The sequence below is a fragment of the Notothenia coriiceps genome, unplaced genomic scaffold (assembly GCF_000735185.1).
Source record: "Notothenia coriiceps isolate Sejong01 unplaced genomic scaffold, NC01 NC01_scaffold00024667, whole genome shotgun sequence".
Lineage (NCBI taxonomy): Eukaryota > Metazoa > Chordata > Actinopteri > Perciformes > Nototheniidae > Notothenia > Notothenia coriiceps.
The window spans coordinates 6,183,614-6,211,433 of record NW_011357368.1 but is presented as its reverse complement, the minus strand read 5'-3'; the positions used below and the strand labels follow the sequence as shown (position 1 = coordinate 6,211,433).

General features: G+C 43.1%; 1 protein-coding gene across 1 annotated transcript in view; it reads left to right on the top strand.

The window, feature by feature from the left end:
• Positions 1-2,872: 2,872 nt before the first annotated feature.
• Positions 2,873-27,820, top strand: part of LOC104955454 (ral GTPase-activating protein subunit alpha-1-like) — a 37,875-nt gene continuing 12,927 nt past the window's right edge. Inside the window, 25 exon segments of the mRNA XM_010782781.1 lie at positions 2,873-3,026; positions 3,152-3,201; positions 4,391-4,448; positions 5,960-6,003; positions 6,155-6,332; positions 6,487-6,602; positions 6,974-7,112; positions 8,026-8,234; positions 8,761-8,881; positions 8,884-9,083; positions 9,490-9,663; positions 10,164-10,235; positions 10,411-10,559; positions 10,855-10,978; positions 11,134-11,280; positions 11,924-12,014; positions 12,217-12,381; positions 13,822-13,968; positions 16,982-17,185; positions 21,230-21,354; positions 21,508-21,742; positions 22,292-22,477; positions 22,942-23,112; positions 23,194-23,387; positions 23,479-23,577. Of these exon segments, the coding sequence (XP_010781083.1) occupies positions 2,873-3,026; positions 3,152-3,201; positions 4,391-4,448; positions 5,960-6,003; positions 6,155-6,332; positions 6,487-6,602; positions 6,974-7,112; positions 8,026-8,234; positions 8,761-8,881; positions 8,884-9,083; positions 9,490-9,663; positions 10,164-10,235; positions 10,411-10,559; positions 10,855-10,978; positions 11,134-11,280; positions 11,924-12,014; positions 12,217-12,381; positions 13,822-13,968; positions 16,982-17,185; positions 21,230-21,354; positions 21,508-21,742; positions 22,292-22,477; positions 22,942-23,112; positions 23,194-23,387; positions 23,479-23,577 (3,552 nt within the window).

The window sequence follows — 27,820 nt, the reverse complement described above, 5'->3', positions numbered from 1 at the left end:
AGGTAGGGTAGGTAATTCACTTCAGAAACACTTTTTGTTATATTCCATGGAATGCTCTTAACATCCCGATAGCAATGAATACATTAAATGCTTTGACAATAAATACATAAAAACATTTCATCTGTGGAAGCCGTAGCGCTGTAAAAAGCACGACCAATCATCTGAGCCGGCCCGGCTAAAGTAACTGGATGGCCTACCTGCCTGTCAGCCTTCCATCTGTGCACAAACTTATCTCGTGCCCTCATTGGTCATGTGCACGTTCGTGTGTGTTGGAGGAGGGGCTCTGTAAGGAAGTCTGAAGGAAGGGGCAGATTTTTTCCAGTCGTTTATTTTCAAATTCTAGCGCACTCGAGCTGGTTTCTCCAAAATGACCTACTCTACCTTTAAAACAAGAAAATGCAAATAGTGTAAATATGCCGGATTTTTTGCTTGGAGCTCATTTCCATCCGCAGTCCCTCACATAAAACATTTAAGAACATGACAATTATACACATAGCAAAGACAAATACATGATATGTCATGCGTTCCCCATAGTAGGATCTATAATTTTGCGTCCTGAATGGACAGTTCTGTGTAATGTCCCTCACAAACCTATCTCAGTAACATTAGAGGTAAGGAGGATGAGTTTTAGTATGCAGTTTTGTGATGACAGTACGTTCTCATCAGCAATTAGTGCACTTAAAGGCCTATTAGGGCTGCATTCATCTATCCAAACCATGAGGTACAATTAGCCTTTTAAGTGCAGTGTACAGCTAAAGTTTGTGGGGCTTGAGTGGTGTTGGCAGGATGGTTCACCAGCAACTAGTTTAGAAAATACAGACAAATAGATTAGATCATACTCTTGTAATAGGAGACTGGTTTGGCCACACACTTATCCGCTGCAGGCTAACACATAGAGCTCATTCCCTCTGTCTTTTTGTTCAAATCTGACTACATTTCGGAGTCTTACCATGTTAATCAACATGCAGTGCTGCCATATCGTCTCCTTCATTTCACTACTTCTCCTAGTATGAATTTTGGCATAGCAGGGTACAGAGTAGGCCATCTTCAAAGTCTATTATTAGAATGATTCGGAACATTTCATTTTTCATCTCTTGCTAAACGAAAAGCAGTGCAATGTTGCAAACCAGTTTTTTTTTCTTCTGTAGATTTGTCTTAAGAATAAATAGGTGCCATTGGGGATAATGTGTCTTTTCATGCATCGGTATACAAAGAGTTCAACACTTATTTTACCTCAAATATTCACTGAACCTGTCTTTCTTGCTGATTGATATCAACAGACTTTTTTCAAAAAAGGTTAATATGCCTATTTCCGAAGGTATTGAACTATTAATTTAAAGGGGACCTATCATGCTAAATGCACTTTTTGATGTCTTTTATACATAAATATGTGTCCCCGGTGTGTCAGGGAACTCACGCAGCGTCAGAAAATAAAACCCTCTCTCTTTTCCTCCTTACCCAAATCTCTAAAAACAGGGGTACAACAGAGCTGATCCAGATTTGCGTCCGATATGACGTAATATCTGAAATGTGGACCCACAGCACTATCAGAAAGTTGCTATCAGAAACAATGCCTGACTGTTTTCTACGTAATATGGTCGGTGTTTACATTAGCATCGCTAACACTCAGAGCTAACCTGTACTGGACAGCATGGGTGTTTCTCAATGTCGAGGACCATTGCTTTGTAGCAGATGTCTTCCGAGTCACTTGCTTCAGAAGCGAGGCAAGAATCCTTCCTTGCCTCGGAAAACGAAGAATTGTGGAACAGGGCTAACAGGTGTGCGTCATATGCGAGGCCCCGCCTTAAATGGAGCGCTATTTCCGCCAAAGGTTTGGAAATTGGTCCGTGCGCAAAGCATTGTGGGGATTTTAAGACCGCAGAGTCTACACATGTGCAGCCTCGAAATTTCTCGCTACGAAGTACGCCGGCCTCGGTAGAGTTCCAAGTATGCTGGACATTGGAACAGTCCTTCGGCGGCACTCGATGACGTAGTATGCTTGAAATAGTGGCTCTGGAGCAGCCTTCCTCGACATTGAGAAACACCCCATGTGTGNNNNAAACTTTTTTCTGTATTTGGATTTTATTTACATGTATAGGAAACGGAACATATTTGTATGTGCATTGAAAAACACAAGTGTGAATCCTTCTGTGTGCATGTGTGTATTATGAGACTGTTCTGAGCCCATAAGAAACAGTCGGAGTCATTTCAAATGGCGTGCTCAAAAGAGCGAAAGGTAGACAGCGAAAACAGAGCATAATGACATGTTCTCTTACTGGACCTCTTTGAAATGCAATTGAATGCCCCTGCATTATAGCAATAATAATAATAATAGCAATAATAATTGGGAGGGGGTACGCGGCTGTTCTTATGTTCTCTGAGGGGAGGCTCACCTTCCCACACTTTGAAAACCCATGATTTAGACTAAAGATGGATAGAGAAGGGCCTTCAACTGGTTTAAGTAATGACTTTAGAATCACACTACTTACATATTAGACATATCTGTCAGACTAAAGTCATAATAGCTTCAGAACATTGTCAGAATGATGTCATAAGAGTGATCGAATAGTATCAGACTTTTGTCATATTTAATTATGTTTCCCTTTCCTCTGTTTTTTGCTATATTTCATTTTCTGCAAACAGCTATGAGAGGGAAGAGAGACATGTATGAGTCAATTTGATTTATTTTGTAATGTTTATTTTTATATAAGACTCATTTTTAGATACGACTCATTAGCGGGTGATGTGCTTGTTCAATTAACAGTCGAATCTGAGGAATGAGTCCGTTTCAGCACTAAAAAAGATTCTTGAGGAATCAAAGTGAATGTGCAGTTTGGAGATAACCTTGGTGCTCTCCTGCGTTTTTCACTAAATGTTTGTTATTTTTCATCTTCATTTCCCCTCTGATTTCCCAGAGAACGCAGAGCCGTCCGAGCTGAAACAGTTCTTCGACCTGAACTACTCGCATATCTACTATGTGTTCTTCGAGAACTTTGTCACCATTGAGGTCAGCCTCAAACAAAAAGGTACGTTTTACCCACGTTCAACACGATGTACTCTGATTGGTCAGCTTTTAGAAGTAAGGCAATGTTCTGTTGCTATTAAGACTCGATCACGGTGCTTTGTTCTCAAGCTAGTCTGTGTGTTTCAGGTCACAAGTCTCAGAGGGAGGAACTGGACTCAATTCTCTTTATATTCGAGGTAAAGTATTTCTATGTGACTGTGATGTAGTTTGTTTATAGCCTAACCATAGCTCTTTACTCCTGGTGTTTGCATTTAAACTTCTAAAAACATAAAAGTGTAAGTGTCATAAACGTTTGTTAGCCAAAGATCCTTTTTCTGCAATATTGATACATTCCTTTACTGTTGTGTCTGCTTAGCCCTTGCTATGATAGTATAATACTTATGGGTAGGCCTACAAAAAAACGTAATCACTTCACCATTCTATGGTTGTGAAGACTGTTTTGAGAGATTGAGACACCCCTAGTAGACTGTGTTCAAAATAGAAATCCAGAGAAGACTGTTTCTAAGAGGCAACATGACTTCAGAACGGAGCTCTGACTTGTGAAAGTGTTTCTAACTTCCTGTTGGTCAGTACCACAGCACCAGCTGACTCTGACCTCAGACTGAGAGCGCTGGCATTCAGCTGCACTGGACTGGGTGGTGGAGCGTAGAGTAGCCGGGATAAGATAGCACAGTCAGTATGTGTGACCTTCATTTGGCCCCACTGTTACGTGCTCCCCTCAGTGTTGTCTTTTCTGTCCACTACCACGGAGTAGAGGGCGGGTCGTAACACCCACACAACTCAAAACAAGGCTGGGCTAGTACAGTGAGTACTTGGACAAAATATTCAAGGTTTTCCCTGAGAGGCATTAGTTAGGAAAAAGATGGACAATAAAATAGAACATTACAATGACGAAATAAGGGATAATTACAGTGATCCAGTCATCATAGGGAAATCAACGAGGGTTTCCTTTCCATATAATTACCAGCTAGCTGCAGCATAGCTGTATAAATCAATGATATTATTGATTTTACAATCATCGTATTGCTTGCACTATAAATTGTGAGTTCTAGTAGCAACATTTTGAACTGTGGTGTTAGCAATGCAACAAATTGACCAATCAGAATTAAGTATTTAACTAAGCCGTGTAATAATACTTTTTCATCCTATACTGACTCAAATATATTAATATGGATTTTTTGCAACCAATAAATCAATGCGCTCATAACACATTACATAATGGGCACAGGATCAATTCCGACTCAGGGACCATTCACTGAAGTCATCCTCTCCATCTTCCCCTTTCAAATCTGTCTCTGTAATAAAGGCACAAAATGTCATCTTAAAAAAATGGTCCTTAGCATCAAAATCTTTCTTTTCCTCTAGAAAATCCTCCAGCTCCTGCCAGAGCGTATCCAGAGCCGATGGCAGTTCCACAGCATCGGTAACTCGCACACAAGCACCCACAGCCCTTTCAAACCCGCTACAGATGAGCTCCTGTACTGAATGTGTGCTGCAGATCAGATCCCTGTCCACTAGTTTTGGGTCATATTATGTAATGTGAGATACAAACCTAAACTACTTTGCAGAAGAAGAAAACAGAGTGCCGCTGTTGTTGTCCTGTAATCCTGCATGTTTGTTATATTATTGTCCGGGTTGCTTAGCTTCCCCGACCCCCCGAAGGATTAGTAGTGCTGGTATGGGTTTTATGTAAGCTTATTACACAGCTATGTGCTAAAGACATGAACTGTTTGACCTGCAATATTCATTTTAAAGTGGACCTATCATGCTATATTTGAATAATATATTGTAGGGCTTTACCTATATAAAACATGTCTGAAGTTTTTTTTTCAAAATACCAAACAGATCATGCATTTTAGCCATGCCTCATTTAGCTCTATTTGCTCTATTCCAGCCCTGTCTTCACAAGGGCTGATTCTGTGGCAAATGCAGGGGTCGAGGCACGAGTGTCATGTTACCATGCTGTTACCATGCTGTTTACAATGGCCACGCAACCTCTTTCCCCTGATAGTTGGAGAGTTGCCATGTAGCGGAGCGTCACAGCCCAGTATCCGGGCTGACGTCGGGTCGGATGGAATATGTATCCGCTCGTTGTAGCCCCGTTTTTAAAAGATTCGGGTACGGAGGAAAAGAGAGAGGGTTGTATTTTCTGACACTTGGTGAGTTCCCTGGAACACCGGGGACACATATTCATGTATAAAAGACGTACAAAAGTGCATTTTGCATGATAGGTCCACTTTAAATGATTTCATTGGTTTAAAGATTATTGTGTTGCTTCTGCTAAGAAAAATAGTCTGTTCTACTGCGTACCAACTACTGGAACTGGGGCGACAGCAGCGTTACTTAAAATGTCGGCAGCACTGATTGAGGTTTTGTGTAACTTTCCAAGTCCGTCCATTTTATTTCCCATGAACCAGTCTTTAGACACTGCCAGAGCCCATAGTGTGTTCCCTTTAGTGTTCACTTCCTGTCTGTCTTCCTCTACTGTTTACTTCTCTGACGTCCAGCTCTCTGTCTTTTAACCTCTCTTCTCACTTGCACTATTTTTTTTTCTTTACTTGGGACAGTTTAGCCATCATAATTCCAAAGCTGCTTTCCACAAATATAAAAACTAATATTTCAAAGTATTCCACTGAGTTTTCAGATTATTTTTTTTGGGCCACCGCTGATGTAAATTGACAAGACCTCTTTTTCGTGGATTGATATGACTGCACTTAGTCCCTTGATCGCAGCATCCTCTTTAGCAGTGGTCTGCTATTACAAAATAACAAACCTCTGGTATGTCGTATTGGCCAATCAGAATCAAGTATTCAACTGAACACAGAGGTTTCACCAGAACAAAAGTGTGTGCAAAATGAGCTTTTGGTGGTTTTAGAGCTGGCTAGCTTTATGCCATTTTACTGTCATTTAATGCTGACGTGTTTCTTTCTTCAGGGCTGATCCTCAAGAAGCTGTTGCACACTGGGAATTCTTTGAAGGTACACCTTTGACCCGTCATTACCTCTGTCACAGCCCCTACATCCTCCTCAGACGACTCATACAGCCTCTTTTGAATTTAAAGTCTTACTAAAAAATGAACGAGTGAATGCTGCAAGTAAAATCTGGATCTTCTTCTCGTCTACATTACAGATCCGTCGTGAGGGCGTGCGCCTGTTCCTGCTGTGGATGCAGGCGCTGCAGAGTCATGCCGAGCGGGAGCAGCTCTGCATGTTCGCCTGTTTGATTCCTGGCTTCCCGGCTCCACTCTGTCACGGGACCCCACGCACCCTGGACACTCTGATCAACCCCCCGCTGAGTCTAACAGAGAGTTAGTGCAAGTCTGTTACTGCTCCTAAGAATTGTTGATATCCTGGTCACTATTTTCATCCCCATACATTGATTCTACACAGAGACATGTGACTTTACATTCAGCAGTATTCATTGTATTATACATATAAAGTGACCCCGTTTCCCTCCTACAGCTCAGGTCACCCCAGAAGAGATCACCCCATTGGTTCCCCCCCAGTCAGGTGACAAAAACCAGGAAGACCTCACCGCTTACTTTTTAGAAGCGCTACTTAAATACATGGTAAACCAGGTATTATCATCATTCCTTACTAACACCAATTACACCTTTGAAAATGTTGTAATGCCTTACTAATACACAGGGAAAGCAGTTATTAGGTCTGTTATTTACTGATGTTTATCATATTGATGGTAGAGGGAAGTATTCTTCTAATCTCTTACTAGTATCACTAACTCCTTTAACACTAATGTCATCGCTTATTGACTTTATTTCTGTATTTCCTCTTCCTGCTGCTGCTATCACGCACACAGACACACACTGATAACAACATTATTTTCCAAAAACAATGGTGCTCTTCCCGCTTGACCCTGATTAGTGTGCGTCATGGTCTCTGTATAACACAAGCTTGTTTGTCTGTGTGTGTGTGTCTGTTTGTCCACCAGGCCAAGTCTCTCGAGTGGCGCTGCAAAGACAACCATGAACGCGCCTTCAGCTTCCTCTTCGGTCACTTCAGGAAGTTTTACCTTCCTCACATCTTTCCCAACTTCGCCATGGAAACCAGCCTTTACAACCCCATACTGGGTCAGTTACATTAGCTCTTAAAGGGACAGTTCATATTTCTTTGAACTCGGGCTGTCTGAGGCACTAATGTCAATAACAGTTAAAGTGTTTGCTATATTCAGAACATTGACAACACTTTACCTTGTGGTGAAGCAGCAATACAGTCTTTGTGTTTGATGGGGAACAATATATATAGTTTCCTCAAAGCCACCAAACTCAATTGAAATATACAGTGATTTTAAATAGTAAAACTCAAGGGGTTCATTGTCTATCGCTGCTCAAATAAAACAATTTGTTTGTGTTAATGTGTGACTAAGGTTAGTCCAGATTCACCATTTCACAGAATAACACCAAAGTAACTAACCCCAATGAGGCGGTAAGCCAGCAACTCCCTTATTTTGCAAGATGAAATGACAGTTTTCAGTCTGGTGGCTTTGATGAGAGCATAGATAACAACTTCCATCCTTGTTGGAAAGAAAAAACTGTCTCACAAAAGATTTGGCTGTTAAAATATTTGAACTGTATTCTACACTTAATTCATTCCCCCTAAATCTCTAAGCACATGAAGATATTTTGGAAAATGTATTATTTACTATTTGTATTGAAGTTACACTCTGCATCTTCCGAGATACGATATTACGCCTGTATTACAACCATGTTTCTCCCATATTACACCCGTGTTATACCTCTTATACTCATGTGACACACGTTTCACTGTTATTACACCTTTGTATCTGATTATCTGTATAGGCCTATACTCCAGGTAATACACTGAATATGAATTAGTACATCATACAAATCCGCTTCAAACAACCTGTATATTTCAAAACGACTGCACACTATAAATCCACAGCGCATCGGAACACATTGAATAGTGTCGTTGTATTATTGTAACCATAGACAGCATAACTAAAGATGATCCTGCCCCCCACAGACGTGCCCCCGATGCGTCCTAAGCCTTACTACAGCGTGGTGCACAGGGAGCAGGACGGGGGGGAAACGGTGTACTGCACCAAGGAGAGCTTCCTCCAGGCCCGGGTCATCTTCATCCGCTGGCTGGTTTCCTTCTGGCTGGAGCCGCGGCCCAACGCGCAGACACACATCCCGGGAACAGAGGGGGAGAATGTCCCCAAGAACATACAGGTTCATACACATTGTACACACTCTTCTGATAGAAAGCATGTGCCTACAACGGTTCACTGCACATGTCCAATGACCCAGATGAATCAAGGTCCTGTATAGAGTACCAGTCCAAAGTTTGGACACACCTTCTCATTCAATGGTTTTTGTTTATTTTCATTTTGTTCTACTTTTTAGATTAATACTGAAGACATCAAAACTATGAAAGAACACATATGGAATTATCTAGTTAACAAAAAAGTGTTAAAAACTCCAGAATATGATTTTATATTTTATATTCTTCAAAGTTGCCCCTTTTTGCTTTGATGACACGCTTTGCTTCTCCCTCTCCTGTATTTACAGACACGTTTGACTCTAGATTGACTTATTGTTGTACCTCCAGTGATATTAGATTATCATTATTTTAAAGGCTTCACTTCTTGTTGTTGAGAAAAAACGACTATGTGTAAACTGCCAATGTAAAAGATCCATGTGATGTTCGGTGAAAAGGGTATTAAATAATTCGCTGTGTTGTCCCCCCCCCCCACAGCGTGCAGCAGCAGGACTGGCGGCTCGCTCGGCAGGCAGCTCTGAGGACTGCGGCGGAGGCGGCTCCGATTGGACGCCCACCTGGAAAGTAGCGGGTGCTCGTCTGGGCCGGGCGGGGGCAGCATGGGGCTGTCCGGGGGTCTGGGGTCCGGGTGCGAGGTGGAACAAAGCCACTCCAACACCTCCACACTGACGGAGAGGGAGCCCAGCTCCTCCTCGCTCTGCTCCATGGATGAAGAGCAGCTCACGGACATGGAGGTGGTGAGGAGGGTCCTGACCTCCTCTAGAACCAACGTCAACTTCATCACCGAGATCTTTAGACAGGTGAAGAAGAAAAAAAACGTTTTCAGGGAGTGGGGAGGGTCCTATGATTTCAATCTTAAATGTTGTGTCTGCAGTACATTTAAATGAAATGTAAACACTTATTACTTATAGATATTTTTGTCCTAAGTCTTTTCGTTCAGAATACAAACTCATATTTTACAAAAAATACAAGTAAAACCAAACAGGCCTTATCATATGCCTTACATTTTTTGTTTTAAACGATGGAAAAAAATAATAACAATAAGTTACATTGAAAATAGTATCATATTTAATTAGATAGCAAATGAAAGCTGATTACAAAGCAGTGCTGAGCAAAGGGCTCTGAGATATGTCCTCGTATGGCTGCAGTAGATCAGGTGGATTGAATGTCCACATTTAAGTCACATCTTCCTTTCTCCACCTATAGGCCTTCCTCCTCCCCATGTGTGAAGCTGCGGCGATGCGTAAGGTGGTGCGTGTTTACCAGGAGTGGATCGCCATGGAGGGCAGGCCAGTGTTCATGAAGGAGCCGGAGGAGGGCCCCTACCCCCCCACTGGCAGCCTGGACTCAGGCTCCCAGCTCGGAGACAAGGAGGACGAGGCGAGTTGTATTAGTGTGTCTGGGAGAGTGGGGTGGGAGAGAAGGGGGAAGGGGACAACAATAAGGCCAGGCCAGGCCAGGCAATTTTATTTATATAGCACTTTTATATAGCACTTTTCAGCACGTGGCGATTCAAAGTGCTATTAAGAAAATAAAAGAAATAAGAAAATGGTATGAAGATTTAATGTGGATTAAAGTTACTTTGCAAAACTGTGCCAGCTATACTCAAAGTTCATTTAGCTTACTGTTTAATATTTAACCTTACACTTCTTTTATTGACTCACTTTTAGTTGACGGAGAAAGACAAAAATGAGAAATATTTAACATTTACATTTCTTCAATTAACACTGGAGGTGGCGTGCAGTCCCAATTTTAAATATAATTTGTTCACAAATGATATATTTAGTAAGATAGAAAATGTGTTTCACAGAGAATGTGTGTGGATGCCTGAATACGGTCAGGTCATTATATCTTAATGTGTTCTCTTCTTTCTCCCTCAGGGAATGAACAGAGCAGTGGATGAGGAACTGCTGGAGTACAGCGTCAATGCTGGAGTTCAGACCACACTACAGGTGTGTCCCTCACACACACACACACACACACACACACACACACACACACACACACACACACACACACACACACACACACACACACACATCACTTCATACACACACATTCTCAGTCTCATCGTTGTGGTGTCAAGTTGTTACATTTCCTAATTGTAGTATCTCGTCTCCTTCTCAGGTATTCATCACCCACTCCTCCAACGTGTTCCTTCTGGAGCCAGCCAACGACATCAAGATCCTTCTGGAGGAGCACGTGGACATGTGCAAGCGTGTCCTGAACATCTACCGCAGCCTCGTCATGCACGAGACCATGGACCAGAAAACATGGTAAAAGAAATACCTGAAAGATGATGTACCTCCTGCTTTTCCATCATCATTTCATTTGAGCTATTGTTTGTATTTTCCTATAAATTTGTATTTTTAACGCTGTTTTAGGAGGTGGTTCCCTGTTTCCCTGTTCCTGCGCTTTTAAAAAAAAATCTTGTACAGGGACGACAACACAAAAATGTCATGTCTTGATTAAAATACGTTTAAAAAATGTGATCTTATTGGGGGAAATCTGGGAAGGTAAAGAAAGGATCTACATGACTTTATATTAAATAATAGTGTTCTTTGATTACAGGGAGCAGGCGTTACTGGTTATGCTGAGGGTGACGGAGTCTGTGATGAAAAGGCCTCCATCCATCATGCCCCAGGTCAAGAAGAACAACACGCTATCAGGCCGGCTGGCCGGACCCATCTTTCAGGTACACATATTTTTACCAAAAATAAAAACATGTTTTTGAGGTAAATTAGGTTGAATTGTGCCGAGAAGACTTGTATTGAGTTTCAATGAGTAGAAGGCTGGATTCCAGCCTTTCCTAATGAGGCTCTCTGTCCTCTCACCCCCCCCTGTGCTCAGACGCTGATCGTGGCGTGGATCAAGGGGAATCTGAACGTGTACATCAGCAGAGAGCTGTGGGACGACCTGCTCTCCGTCCTCTCCTCTCTCACCTGCTGGGACGAGCTGGTCACTGAGTGGTCTCTCACCATGGAAACGCTCACCAAGGTACTACAGTGGTCTCGGCCATGTTATCCTCCAGATGTATGCCTAAACTGGGTATGGTTATAAGTTAATCAAACAAATACGATTTCATTAGATATTTGCTCTCACACGTTGTCTGAAAGAGCTTTAGTTTACACTCACCGGCAGCAACACTACCGGTTGCTATGCTACAGCAAACAGGTTTTCTGTCTTTTTGTCTCAAAAACAAGCTTCTCCACCAATTTATACAGTGACGTCACCAGCGCTTTTCTGAATGTTCAAATAGATATCTTTTTTAAAAGGCGAGGCGCTCTGGAATGAAGCTGCAACGCTTTGTCTCCAGGCGGCCCCATGTGACGGCATGCGCTCTGTTCTTATTCAGTTTCAAGTCAGAACTCTGAGGAAAAAGTCAGACATGACCATTGTTTTTTCCCTTTTTCCTCACATGCTTTGGTTAATGTTTACTCTAAGAAAACACTCTTCCTCTGCATGAGAAAGCTTTCTGCCTTGAGCAGTAGTTTAAGTCCCACCAGTTCTGTTGCTGCCATCTGAATCAGTAATGTAACATTGAAGTGTGTGTGTGTGTGTGTGTGTGTGTGTGTGTGTGTGTGTGTGTGTGTGTGTGTGTGTGTGTGTGTGTGTGTGTGTGTGTGTGTGTGTGTGTCAGGTGTTGGCCAGGAACCTTTACACTGTGGACCTGAATGAGCTGCCTCTGGACAAACTGAGTGAACAGAAACAGAAGAAACATAAAGGGAAAGGTCAGTAAGTCATTAGAGAGCAGTGGTGCAATGTAACAAAGTACTGTATTTTAGTAAATGTTTACTAATCTCATCTGCACATTACACACTTTCTTTACACACAATATCAGTGCATAGTTACAGAAAGATGTCAAATATGTCATTAAATATGTAACACTTAGTGTGCATAGAGAAATGAAGTCCCTCCATTCTCCTCCACCAGGCATTGGCTCAGAGGGTCAGCGGCAGATTCCGGACCGTTCCTTTTCCAAAGGCTGGAGCAGAGACCAGCCGGTGCAGGCGGCGGCCATGAGGCAGCGCAGTGCCACCACCGCCGGGTCACCTGGCATCGAGAAGGCCCGGAGCATCGTCCGCCAGAAGACTGTGGGTCAGTATATCTCCCCTCACACCTCTGACCTTCTGCGGAGGAGATTAAAGGAAAGAAAGTGCTATCAGGGCTGCCATCGACCAGTCAATTCAAGCCATTAATCGACTAGTCTTTGCGTTTAATCGGAATATTAATAACATTTTTGTCTTCGCATAAAAGTGGAAGGCTTTTACACGTACATAGCCCATTTGAGTCACGTGGCACAAGCTTTTAGCGACAAAGCAAACGGCAGAATCGCTTGAATAGATTCCTAATGTGTGTCGAAACAAGCAGCAAGGACACAGTTAAATCAAGTAACATGTAATCAATGAAATACACTTGTTTGAAAAAAGATGCCGATTCACATTAAGCCCTCAACATGGAATGAAAACTTGAATTTTTCCTACGATGCCACTCTTCTCATATTATGAGAAAGAACTAACCGTTGTCAAGAATAAGTGAGTTCTTTGTCTCGTTCACAAAGGAAGCCGGCTTTTAAGAAGGTGTGCTCCGACAGCTAGACCTGGAAGGCACATTTTTGTCACCTTCCCTTTAAACGTTCAAATGGTCTCACACTATGGTTTTCCTGCCTGACATAATACCTTAATGTTCCAGGCGTAGCTCCCACATTAAGTGTGGGTGGTTTTCTAGCAAACGTGACAAAGCACACGCTCAGTCGTTTCTTTTCCTTCGACTAATAAATGAGTGAAAAATTGCTTGACTAAGACCTTTTTAGCTAACTAATGTTTGGTCGACTATTAGTGCTCTCAGGCACTGATCTGTGCAAGTGTTCAGGCACACGTGTGGCCCTTCTTTCCTGAGTGTATTTAAGAAGGCTTCTCCTTCTAAAGTTATTATTATTTGATGGGACATCTGCACTTTTTTATCCTCCTGCTGAAATGGACATGAGGTATGCATACTGTCAGGGCTGCAGAATTGCTGCTTTTCTTTCTTTGCTTGAGCATCAAAGTCTAACATGTCTAACAGTCTAACTCCTCCTGTAGGAGATGAGTCCACGCCTGCAGAGCTGCAGTTGTTTTGTCACACTTCTTCAGTTGACTATTGAACTTCTAACGTATATTTCATAGACTTGGTCAGACTTGCAGGGTATCATGTTGTTTTGACTGTAAGCAAACAGTGGGTCTGACAAATGTGGAGTATTGTGGTTCTAAGAGGAGACATGAGCTGCATCGAGCTGCCACGCCTCCCCCCGTCTTCCCTCCAGATCCTTCCCTTTCCCTGTGTCATTCTATTTCCTCCCTTTTAACCGTCGTCTTTCCTATATTTAAATCTCTATTTTCTGTTCATGTTGTCATCCCTTTCACATTCCCATCCTCGCCCATACATCCACTTTCCGTCCCCTCACCTCTTCAACATTCCTCTCATTTGCTTCCTCTCCTGTCTCACACTCTCCCCCCTTTTATTCTGTCCCTTCCTCGTCTCTTCTCCCCCCTCTTGCAGCGCTGCGTAGCTGCTCTACGGGGGACTCTCTGCTGTCCTCAGCCTTTATCCGCAGTGCTAAGAGTGCTCCCACTCTGGCTCCGCCTCTTTCTGTCCTCCTCCACAGCCACCACCCTTTACTACCCCCCCTTGCTGACCAGCTGGCAGGTACACTCTCTTTGCACTGCCTGCCTGGCTGCGTTCTCTTCGTCTGTCAGAGATTGAAACGTTATGTCTGTCCTCTTGTCTCTATCAATTGTATTTGTTTCATTAGTGGAACAGTTTGCATGGAATCATAAAGTCCTTCCCTCTTGGACCTGTTACAGTGTGATTCTTTAATGCTTTGACATCAAATATGTATTTTTCTGGTGAAATACTCTCTTTGTTTAGTTTGCATGTGAAATATGGATGATCATAGTTCTTTTGTTGAATGGCCTGTTGTCTCAATACTGTTTTTAACCATTCTTCTACACAGTTCCCCAATTTTGTACGTTTTTGTTTTAGCATTTGGTGGTAAACTTGAATTTTGCCAAATGAGAGAATAAAAAATGGCCTTGCCGACCCTTTAGAATGACATCTGCAGTTGGTAGTCAAAGATATGCAATAACTGTTTTTTCTAAAATAATTCATCACAAATAAATCACATAACCAAGTTGGACCTAAACTTCCTCCCGTAATTACAGCGTGGATGTTTACCATGAATCAAATGCCGCTGAAAAGGCAAAGAAAACAGGAACTTTATATTTACAGTCAAGAAATGGGCACAAGCTGTTAGCAGTTAGCAAGTGAGCAACAGCACATCTAATCCACGACAATAGTCTGCACTTGTTAAGGAAAGGCATTTCTCTGAACCATACCCAGTTTCTTGAGGAGTCACGTGAGACAGTGGGTAGGGTCACCACTGTAGGAGCAGAGAGTGCTCACAGTGTGATAGCAGGAGAGAGAAAATGCACACACTCTCTGTGACAGCAGCTTTGTCAATGCTTCAGATAAGTGTAAAAAACTATTCTGATTTAAAGCCAATCATTCAAAAATTATTTCATAATAGAACAGCCCTCTGATTTCTCTTACCAGTTTTTCATTCAATTATATATTACAACACTACATATTTGTATTTATCTCCCCCCTAAAAATACAAGTAAATCATTTGTTTTTGATTGACAGTGATATAAATGATTATTGATTGTATAGGTAGTTGAACATAGGTTGTGTATGTCTCTGTTTCTGTTGACTTGATGCATGACACTTGCCAGTGTTCCAGTCTGCTTGCTTGTCCCCTGCTAACCGCCCTGCTCACATGCACGTCCCTCTGTCCTTTAACTCCTGCTGCCTTCGTACATTTCAAATGGCAAGCATTTATATCAACTTTGTTTCTACGCCCTCTTCATTGAGTTCTCTATTACAGATGTGTGTGAAGTTTCATTTGCCTTGTATTCTTGGGATGGAATTTTATTCAATCCCCTTCTTTTTTGTATGCCATGGTGATGCTTTTACTTTATCATATCTTCTGATAGATTAATTTTCTAACTATGATTTTCCTTATTCTTTGTGTGCGTTTTGTCATGAGGTCTAAAAGATCATTCAGGCTCTCTAAAAGTTGCCTTTTTTTAACTCGTGAATTATGCCAAATTGACATAGCAAATCTTTTTACAGGCTAGTAAAATAATAAGCTTAACATATTTTCCGTACAAATCCAAAATGCGATTTATTGTTTGCTATCACAGCCACAATGCTGCCCTGAATCCTATTTATATTTGATTTCACTTTTAGGCTAAATCAAATAAGGACCGAGAGCTGTTGACTAAATGATCTTCAAATGATAATATAATTTTTTTTTTCATATATATAATACAAATGAAATTCTAAAATTGTTGAACCCCCAGAGGTGACAAAGGACTTTTTTCTACTTTAAAGTAGTAATGCCACATTTGAAAAGTAAATGCCCTGCATTCAAAATCTTGAGAAAAAGTACTGTAAAGTAAAGTGTTATCACTAAATCATTACGCAAAAGTTAGATTTTATTGTTGGATTATAGCTGCAAAAACACATTTACTTAACTTAAATGTTGCATCTGGTTGATCTTATTTTTCCTAGTCTAAATACTGCCGGATAGTAATTTTACCAAAGGATCAACGTTTGTCCTAACCTGTAATTATGCATCCCAAATAATCATGCTTAACTGTTTGTTGATTATACTTTTTTATAATACACTATCTTAATATTCAAACCAACCTAAAGAGCAACTTGCAGGTTAGAGACCCCAGTGAATAAATGTGTAGGAAAATGATGTATACACTAGATTTAAAAAAAAATATACAGAAATATACACTACAGTGAAATCATATGCCATTACAAGCTCTAGCCAATCAAACCGCGTGCTTGTGTGTCCGGGGTGGGAGATTCATGTAATTGGTTGTTGGTTGAGTTTCAGACACGCCCACCGGCAAGCTTCCTGTTAGGGAAACTGTGGACTCGATGTCCTGACAGGCTGGAGTTTGTGCAACTTGCACAAACTCAAGCTCACCATGATTACAAATGGTGAAATGCAATGTAAAATTACCGAAAAAATACCAGCTCACTAAATCACAACCGCTCAAACCAACTACAAACTACTACCGCGGATTGGGCAGAGAAGGAGTCCAAGAAAAAAGCAGTTTTTAGTATCAGAGCTCAAAACGGCTCCTTTCCCTCTGAATTCCTGCCCTTATGTCTCGTAAAACATATACAATCCTGCATTAACTTTTTTAATTGTAATTTTCGGGCAAGGTTAAGCATGAATCTAGTAAAAAAAAAAAAACCTGCAAGTTGCTCTTTAAGTTAGGTGGAGTTAAGTAAGTTAAGCGGTGTAAAAAGTGAATATTCACCTCTGAATTGTAGTGGAGTAGAACTAATTGGTAGCAGGAAATGGAAAATACTCAAGTAAATTACCTCAAGTACAGAAGCACATCATTTGAGTAAATGTGCTTATTTACTGCCCACCACAAAGAATCAAAGGAATACTATTCATATTTACTTTATGTTTTGGGCTCTATGCGTTTGCAATATTTTATTTTAGGTGTCTTTTTTTGGTCTTTGTTCATTTCATAACTGTGTGTGTGTATATTTGAGTTTACATGTCTCCTCTCCCTCATAGCCCTGCACTAACCTAACTCCCCTTCCTCCATCTTCCTCCAACCCCCAGACCTCGAGGACCCGCCGATCACGCTGACAACCCGCTCCTCTCGGATGCGCCACTCTTCCCAGAGCGACGAGGCTCCTCCCACTTCCTGCTCGGAGGTCTTCCAGGGAGTGGCTTGTGACCTGGAAGCCGCCGCCCCTTCCTCCCTCCCGAGGAGCAGCAGTGCCTCTGACGTCATGGAGCCCTTCATCGCTGAGCGGGTCAAAGGTGACGACCCCGAAACGAATCCCACTTCGATCCAAAACCCCCCCCACCAACACCTCTCCACAACTTCTTCTTTACTCGCAGTCAGCAGCCACGCAGCTCGTGAACTCTCACAACCCCTCACCCACTCCCCCTCCCCTTTAACCTTGTCCAGTGGCGTTGTCTCGTCGCCCTCAGAGGGACCAGAAAATGCTAGTGATTACGAGCAGTTCTGGCAGCAGATTGGCTCTGAAAGCAGAGGTTCTAGTTCAGATTGGGTTAGCGACTGGGATTCAGCATTTGCCTTGTCATCTGAAAAAGAGATTGATATAGAGGAAGGGGAAATGGGGGCTGGGGTTGAGGAGGACGATTTATTCTCCTCAATTAGGGACTACCTCACTAGCAAAGGAAATGAGAAAAAGGAAGGAGCAGCAGAGGGAGAAGTTCCTGGTCATGTAGTAGAAAACAGTGTTGTAACTTTGACAGTTCAAACAGGAATCGCTAGAACACAAATGGAATACACGGGTCAGGCAGGAGAGGTGAGACAAGTGGTGAGGGAGGACATACAGGTAAGTAAATCAGTGAGGCACAGCAGTGTGGACTCCACTGAGGAGAATGAAGGCGAGGAGCGAAGCATCTACGAGTGTCTGGAGTTGCAGTGTCAGTGGCCTTCACCCAACGCTAAGGGCAATGCTAGCTTAGAAACACAAGCTGCGGATAAAAAGGGAGCAGGAAGTACAGGGAAAGCAGAAGGAGCAGAAGGGAAATGTGATGGATTAAGGGAAACAGGTGAAGAGAAAAAAGAGGATGGGTCTATTTTAATAAAACATGACACTAACATAGGATCCAGCACCGAATCAAATCCAACTCCCCAAACTTCAGACCCGACAAAAACTAAAATGTCCCGGAGTAGCGCCAAGAGGCACTCCGGTGGTGTTCATGTCAGCTTCCGGCCCTCTACTGAGTCTGTGCAGTTCCACAACCCCCTGGAGAGTAAAGAGGCCCACTGGAAAGCCAGGCTGCGGCGCCTCAGTCACTTCCATACATACAGCAACTCTGCCGGGGAGAGGGTGGGATCCGGAGCTGGAGCGGGCTCAGGGGCGAAGCAGGGAGTAGGGGGCTCAGGTAAGTTTGGCGCTGTGACTGGGATTAGTAGCCACAAAGCAGGGGTGCATGAAAAATCAGCCTCTGGGACTTTTACGGATAACTGCGGGTCAGGAAATGCCGCAAATAGTGGGGGCCTGGAAAACTGGACTGGAACTGGAGGGGACAAGGACAAGCAAAGCCCCGGATCCTGCTCGGGATCCAACCCGGGCTCCGAGGCTCACGCAGAGCTGACGTCCAGCAGCTCAGGTTTCTCCGGCGTGTCGTCAGGAGTTCGCGGGCGCCTGGGACGCTCCGCCTTGCGATCGCGAGCTTCCCGCTCACGCTCACAGGAGCCCGGCAGCACCGCCTCACGACACCACCAGGGGGCTCTTCTCGGCGGCGTTTATAAGTCTGTCGTCCACGCTTTGTCTTCGAAGCCACGGCCCCGAGGCCAGGGGTCCTCCCAAGGCTCTTCGCCCCAGAGGCAGGGACGCGCCGCCATGGGTGACGCGTCGCTAAGGGACCTGTACTCCCACGTCCTGGGCTACTTTGGTCGAAAGACGACAGGTGAGGGTTGCAACGAACGAACCGTCACAAAGGACACAACTTCTGGAAAGACATACTCACAAACACCAGCAACTCTCTTTTTCTTTTTGGCTGTTTTTTAACTGGTTTGTAATGATGGAATGATGTTGTTGTTTTTTGGCTGACACTCATCATCTTGCTGCTGGACTGAAATTCAAACTCCTTGTTGATGTTTTTCCTCTTGAACGTAGCCCTCCCTCCAGCCTGCCTCCTCTCAAGGACCCCCATCCCCTTACTCCCATACCTTCCCACCTGTTCCTTTACCTCGGAAGCCCCCTCCCTCTCCCTTCCTCCTCCTATCCTCTTCCTTCTAAGGGCTTTGGGATTTTTTTAATCTTCTCTCCTTCATTCCCCTCTTCTCCACCACCTCCGCCCTCTACTCGATGTTGCATGCGGCCTCCTCGCGCCTCCTTCGCCCTCCTCCCCAGAGTCCGGCCCCCTCTTCAGCTGCATGGGAGGACATGGCAGTTTACAAAAAAAAACGACTGTCTCTAGCAAATATAGCATTTCAGATAAATAGAAAAACAGACTTGTCTTTACATGAGAGGTGACAGAAAGCACGCAAACGTTTTTGTTGCATATACCATCAGAGCTTTCTTATTCGTGTACTCAAACAAAAAAGTATATCGCTTATAAAGTAATAAAAGCATAATGATTTTAGAGTAGCAAACATTAGTTTATATGTGAACATGCAGTTCATTCTTAAGCCACTAGAGTGCAGCATTGGACCTGTGAGAATATTTATTATTCCTCACTTATACACACATAATTTGAATCCATAAGAATAGGTGTACACTTAGGAATACAAATGCCATGAGATATTATACAACATGAAAAATGCACAATTGATTCGTGATAAGGCATTTTCACTACAGCTTTTTCTCATCTCTGGCTTCAGAGCTTGGTTTAAATGATTTTGTCGATAAGATCACAGGTTCGATAGCACAGCAATTCATCACCTAAATCTGTCTTGATGTGGAATTACTGTTTCCAAGGACCCTTTTTCCCTTCCTTATTTCCTACAAACAGCTTATAATTTGTCTATTTTTGTGCCAGATGTGTGGAATTTGCCAAAGTAGAAAAATATTATTTAACAGGACTTTTCAATCAATCAATATTGAACTTGAATTGTATATTTTTGCAATCACATTAGTCTGGTACTCCATGCAGATATGATGTGCTCTGACTGTCTGCTTGTCTGTCTGGCTGTGTGTTAAACCTCTTAAACTCGGCAAGCTAACTGTTATGCCTGATCCTAGTTCTATGAACACAGTTGGAGTCCTCTATAAGCTCAACCACACAACTACACAGATCATAGCACTAAAATGGATGATCTATGCTCATGAGATTACAAAACCACATTGTAATCCTGCTAGTTATCTCTATTTTTAAAATATTTTATTAACAAGATTTAAATGTATGGAAGGTAATACAGTTACCTTTTTTTTTGTTGGTATCCTGATTATGTAATCTGTTACTCTTGTAAGGGGGATATACTGTAATGTTAATGCTTGATAATAACACAGCCACAACTCAAAAGACTAAAAGGAAGTGTTGCACTAGCCTCTGTGTTTGAGAACAGGCTAGCTTCTCCACTGAGTGATGTTTAGTACACTTTTCAGTACATATTGAGTTTGAACGCAGCCTGTCTTGTTCTGTAGCAAGTGGAGGTTCCTTTAATCTGAATTGAAACTGTGCAACAAGGTGACATTTTCCTCAGCTAGGGGGCAGCAGAGTACAGATGTAATAACTAAGATGTATTGATCAACTCCCTGGTGTTTAGGTCTGGATGATCAGACTCAGGTTTAGGCTTTAAACATCAGTCTGTTCAGTAGGCATCGTATTAAAGCTCTTCTCATTTGTGATAGTTTAATGCTCTCTGCTCTGAGTTCATACACTCACACTGACTGCTGTCATTGCTACCAAGCTAACAACAACATGGTCAACATAACTGCACTAATGTAGCTCCCGATGTGCTGCCCGTTCGGCCCTAACAAGGTGAATCTCTCTCCGTGCATGGTGTGAATTAACTCCTGCATTGCTTCTCTGGTGGTTTTGCCTGCTGTGTTGTTGCTTTTATTTAACAATCAGTCTTTTGGCTTACTTCCAAGGCCTACAGTACATACACATCAGGACGGTTATTACATTTAAGACAAAAAATACCATTTGTTATACGGATATTGTAAAATTTAATATGATTATCAGCAGCAATGACTTCAAAATGACATCTTATCCCTGATATTCTGGTTCACATATATTATTTTAGCAAACATCAGCAAATAAGACTTGATTATATCATGGAAGTAAGTTTATTTTCATACGTTTTTTCATCATTTTTGTGCTTTTGTGTATTGTGGAACCCTCCATCTTTGACTATCATCCTATATCTGCCTCTAGCTAACAAAGAGGAGGTGGTCCATAAGGCTCGTCCCGTCTCCAGTGACGTGGGAAGCACCAACCCAAACTTCTCCGACCTCATGGATGAGTTTATCCAGGAGAGACTAAGGGCCAAAGGAACAGCCGTGAGTAACACACACTGATTTCAAGTTTAAATAAAAGAAAAAGAAAAAGAGCAACCAATCACGGCGGATGATTGAAAAACAGTGTGTGATTTACTAAAGCCGAGCACAGGGAAATACATTAAAACTGTGCTTTTTATTCTTTTCAAAACACAGGGTCGCCGTGGCAGCAGCCCAGGAAGCCTGGAGGTTCCCCGGGACCTGCCGGAGCTCCTGGAGGCAGGTCACAGTCCTGGATTTCGGGCCTCAGACGATCACCGGCCTATCGATGACCCGGGCGTTCCCTCAGAGTGGACGTCCCCTGCGAGTGCCAGTGGCTCTGATGTCGTCAGCTCAGACAGCCAATCAGACTCCTTCAATGCCTTTCAGTACTCCACCTGCAAGTTTGACAGTAAGGAACTACACCCGTTTTTTCCTCCGCTGATTGGTTGTCCATGATCTGTCTGCAGATTATCTCATGTACTTCTGGACCCATCTCCCTAATATTTGTCCACAGTTATGACTGTATTATAAATAAGATGGTGCAGGGAATGAGTCCTAACCCCAGGAATGAGTTGGCATTTTAGCACTTCCGGTTCCAATTTAGAATTGGTTTAGGTTTGGTTACATGCCAGAAACTGGATCTGTGGTGAACACATTTTTATGTAATGTGTTCTACAACATTAAATACATCAGTAAATACACCACCCGTAAAGGTCAGAAGCTTTACCTGTCTTAAAAACAGCGCCTCATAACAAGTGGCTAAATGAAACTACTAAACGTAATTGCAACAAAGATTAGCCATCTTTAGCTTAGCTGTTTTTAGGTGAAGTCATGTGATCTTTGTAAGTTGCTGTTATGGGGTATACAATTAAATATATGGCCATTATTTGCATTGATTAGAAAATCTTGCAAGCCAAAGAAAGAACTTTATAATGATCAACTTTGTCCTTTGTTGTAGACTTCACTTACAGTTCAGAAGCTGGTGGAGGAGGAGGTGGATCCGGGGGAGGAGGACGAGGAAGCTCATTGGACCAGGACAGCCTGGGAGGAGGCGGGGTCGGGGACGAACACGAAGTAGCAAGTTTGACGACACTTCACATCGACTCGGAGACCAGCAGCCTCAGCCACACCGTCACTGTCACTGGTATTCACTCATAGAGATTTGTCTTAAAGCTTAATATCCACAGACTAAACATTACATACATATCATACACCGTGGATGTTAATTTATATATAATTGTTTAAATTAAAGGGGCCCTATTATGCTTATTGAGGGGGTTCCGTTTCCTGTACTGTGTTATATAGGTTTTTGTGCATGTAAACTATCTGCAAAGACTAAAATCCCTGTTTTCCCTTCAGAGGGAGTTTCTCTGAAAAATATGACATATCTTTTATGATTTGATTAATGTCTAAATTGAACTTTTAAAGCCAGCAATGAGGTGTAGTGTCAGATTTTCAACACCCATCATTCACATTTCAATCACTTTAGAAGCAGCTCTACATTTTAGCCTGTACATCCTGAATTTAGCAAGTAATTCTGTCTCCTGGACAGTTTTTCAACTGTGTCTTTCCTCTCCTCATGTGTGTAATATATAAATCTTTGTCCAGGTTCTGAAAGTGCGTCTCCCATGCATTCCCTCGGGGGCTCTCGCTCCCAGACACCCTCCCCGGCCACGCTGACAGCAGACCACGCTGACCACACACACTCCCACTCACACTCACACCTACAGCTGGACCAGAAGCTCCACAACTCAATGCTGCAGACTCCAGATGACCTGGGTAAGAAAAACTCAAACACTCTCAAATATGTACTTCTTTATCTGAGCAACACTAACTGATCCTTTCATTGACCGGTTATAGAAACCAGTGAGTTCCCAAGCGAGGACTGCAGCGTCATGGCGGGTGGCTCTCTGACCGGATGGCACGCAGATGTTGCCACGGTAATGTGGCGACGGATGCTGGGTATCCTGGGCGACGTCAACACAATCAAAGACCCAGAGATCCACGCTCAGGTCTTCGACTATCTTTGTGAACTGTGGCAAAACCTGGCCAAGGTGTGTAACCAACACACACTGATAACTATATCACTAACTGAGATGGGACACTTTCTATTAAGAGTTTTAAAAATGTATGTTTTCTTTCCAGATAAGAGATAATTTGGGCATTTCTCTGGACAACCAGTCGTCTCCCCGGCCCCCTGATCTGATCCCGCCTTTGAGAATCCTCACGCCCTGGCTTTTTAAGGTAGGCCTGACCATGGGATCACTACAGGACCCTTGATATTTAATGTAATCATTTATTTTCAACTAATTCAATATTAATATGCGACCCGCTCTATTGAAATCAGTCGGAAGTCGCAACAGCTCATTTCAAAATAAACGTGGATTTGCATAAGAAAATAGTTTTTCGGGGTTCGGTTGTTTTGTTTGATTTTAAATAAACAAAGTCTTGGCTTTCAGAATATGAAACTTTTATTTCCAAAATCACACGATAAATACATGTTTGAAGCTTGGAAAGGGAAGATGACAGCTCTCACTCGCAATCTGCTGTTCCACAGCGCCGCTCCCCCTCCCTCCGCTGACATTATGAATGTAAGGCGTATAGTAATCATAAATAACACGGCAGGGTCCGTTACAGTTTGTTTTCATCTGATTTAAATTAAACAAAGTCTTGGCTTTCAGAATATTAAACTTGTTTCGGCAAATTCAGATGACAAATACAACTTTGAAGCTTGTGACGGCATAATTACAAGCGGAGAACGGAGTAATTTAACGTCACAGCACAGGTTTTCCCCGGGAAACAAACACAATACACACAAACGCAAAATTACATTGCTTATGCACCCAACAGCAGTTCAGAGTATACGGCCTTCTTGGATACCCTGGAAATAGTCCTGTATGGGGCTCCTGAAGGGGACTCCTTAGTCTTGCCGGGAGACTTCAACGCACATGTGGGCAATGGATGGAGACACTTGGAGGGGCGTGATTGGGAGGAACGGCCCCCCTGATCTGAACCGGACTGGTGGTTTGTTACTGAACTTCTGTGCTAGTCATGGATTGGCCATAACAAACACCATGTTCGAATATAAGGGATGCTCATAAGTGTACGTGGTACCAGAGCACCCTAGGCAGAAGGCCCATGATCGATTTTGTTATCGTATCATCGGACCTGAGGCCTTATGTTTTGGACACTCGGGTAAAGAGAGGGGCGGAGTTGTCAACTGATCACCATCTGGTGGTGAGTTGGGTGGAGTGGCGGGGGAAGCCTCTGGACTAGGGATGGGTACCGAGCCCCGGTATTAAACGGGCCCCGGCGCTGAATTATTAAAGACCGTGGTACCGTTAAGCTCCGACGTTATCGGTCTTTTTATCGGTACTGGAGACATGTAAAAAATATGTCATATGTATTATTGCTACACAAGCATTATATTGCAGTTTTAGTTTCGCCAACTCCGTTGTATGCAAAAAGACTGCAAAATGCGACTATGATTATTTTTAGTATTTTCGATCTTTCCAATCCAGTCGAGATCTCTCTCTCCCCCGTCNCCAATGGAGGTGTGTGTGTGTGTGTGTGTGTGTGTGTGTGTGTGTGTGTGCACACACACACACACACACACACACACACACACACACACACACACACACACACACACACACACACACACACACACACACACACACACACACCTCCATTGGACTCCTTTGTTTAGTTCCTTAACATAGTGACATCAGTATGGAACACTAACTCTTCTATTGGCTATCGGTCTCGGACAGGGGTTTTCAAACTGCGGGGAGGTGAGCCTCCCCTCAGAGAACATAATTATTATTATTATTGCTATAATGCAGGGGCATTCAATTGCATTTCAAAGAGGTCCAGTAAGAGAACATGTCATTAAATGCTCTGTTTTCGCTGTCTACCTTCCGCCTTGGAAATGACTCCGACTGTTTCTTTCCACTTGTCTTGTCTCTGTGTTTGAATCTATCGTGCTGGCTCACTGACTGCACCGATTTGATTGGCTGACTAGCGTCACCTCCTTAGAACATTAAACAATAAAATCAGTCCTGGAATCTCACCCAGCCCAGCCCACACAAATCGGTAGAGCATGCTAGTGAACTATCAACCGGGGGGGAAAGCCTTGCTGCGTGGAAACGGCCCGCTGAACGGACCTCTGTCGCCTGTCAGCGCAACTTAAATGATGCCGTTTAAAAACATACAAAATTAAGGGCGGTGCCGGCGGTCAGCGAACCGAGCTGGCCGTCAACGGCCCGCTGACGACCGGCCGTTCTGTGATTCTCGAGAACACACAGATTGTCAGTCCGCCCCTGGGTGGAGGTGAAGGGAATGAGCACTTTTACAGCCTCTTTGGCGAGGTGGGGGAACTCGGTCTCCACAGACAGCCAAAGGTGTGCAAGTGATACTTTACTCGTCTTTTTCTCGTTAATTTTTTTGTCACGCTGCGCCCCCTCTGAAGCTCTCAGGGGAGGCGCGCCTCACACTTTGAGAACCGCTGGTCTAGGGCATTGTACGTGATAGGCTAAGATTAGGGACATCTCTAAGCAGTTGACCAAACACAACAGAGCCGGCCAGCTAACCAATCAGAGCAGACTGGGCTCTGGTTTCAGACAGAGGGTGAAAAGAGGTGCTGCAGCACAGGGAGTATGAGAAGCATAAATAGCTTTTTTAAACATTAACAGACACTACATACTGATATGAACCTGGAAGTAGGAAGAATATGTTGTCTTTCAACATACACTTAGTAAGTATTTATATTCTAAGTAAGGAAAAAAAGCAAACAGACCAAACTGACACATGTTTTAATCCCTCAGCCCATATTGTTTTATTTTTTAAATATGTGATAAACTGCAGGTATGAATGTCATAAGTTACCATAATGACTTCATTTACCATAATGGCCTCCATTTAAAATACTATTATTATCAAAAATGAACCATTTGGCCATCAGCAAACATTCTTCATATCCTGCTGCTTGTTAGGTTTGATACGGATGACATACTGCAGTGTGTGCTGCTTCATGACAGGAGATAAAGTGAACCCTCAGCACTGTGATTAATAACTTTGGAATTGCGTTGTATTTACATCATGTACATCTCTGGTCAGCTGGCTTCTACTAATGACTTGGCTTCTGTTTCTCTGCGTCTTATGAATGAAACTACAAAGTCACTTTCTCAAAACTGAACTTTTTCTTTCTGCTGGCCTTAAACACTGTCTGGACTGCTTTTTTATTTTTATTTCTGCAGCAAATTCTTCAGAAGGATGATGGTTTATAAGCTCGGAAACTCTGGGAAATATGACATATTCTGAAACCAACACACTGGCAGATGCACACTGAGAAAGCACGTAAGGAAATGTGGAGAATCAGAAGCAGCAGTGAGGAACATGATGAACACAGTTGCTTCTCTCATTTGTTATTCTGTGAATCATGTTCCCTGCCTACGCTCATCCTTCACCTTCTCTCTGCGTCACTGAGAGCCTGCAGGCCAAGCGTTCAACATGAAGACAGATCTTTCATCTGTTAGAGCAGTGGTTCTCAACCTGTGGTACGCGTACCACTGGTGGTACGCCAGCTCCCGCTAGTGGTACGTGGAGGAATCTGACATATAAAAAGTATTTAATTTTTTAAAAATTTTATTTTATTTAAAGGTGGGGTGGAGTGCGCAAGAATTTGAAAATACACAACCGGAAGAAACCTGCCACTTCCTTACAGAGCGCCTCCTCCAACACACACGAACGCGCACATGACCAATGAGGGCACGAGATAAGTTTGTGCACAGATGGAAGGCTGACAGGCAGGTAGGCCATCCAGTTATTTTAGCCGGGCCGGCTCAGATAATTGGTCGTGCTTTTTACAGTACTACGGCTTCCACAGATGACTTTGTTTTATCGATTTTTTGTCAAAGCACTTAAGATATTCATTGCTATCGGGATGTTAAGAGCATTCCATGGAATATAACAAAAAGTTAGCGAAAGTTGCAATAATAATAATAATAATAGCTTGGATTTATATAGCACCTTTCAAGGGACCCAAGGTTGCTTTACAAGTAATAGGGCAAAAAAACAAACATAACAAAACAAAAGTCAGACAGGCAAAACAACAGATCGATTTAGGGGCCGAAAGCCTTGGCAAACAGATGGGACTTGAGGGCCCTTTTGAAGGCGTCGAGTGTGGGGATGTTGCGAATCTCCGCAGGGAGAGCGTTCCAGAGGGTGGGGGCTGCCACACTGAAGGCTCTTTCCCCGAAGGTTCGCAGTTTGGTGCGGGGGGTGGTAAGCAGGCCAGAGTCTGAGGACCGCAGGTTCCGGGGTGGGGCATGTGGGTGAAGGATGTCCGATAGGTACTGGGGGGCAAGGGCATGGAGGGACTTGTAGGTGAGGAGGAGGACTTTATAGGATATGCGGGACTTGACTGGCAACCAGTGTAGGTGGATGAGGGTGGGAGTGATGTGCTGCCACGGCTTTGTGTGTGTGAG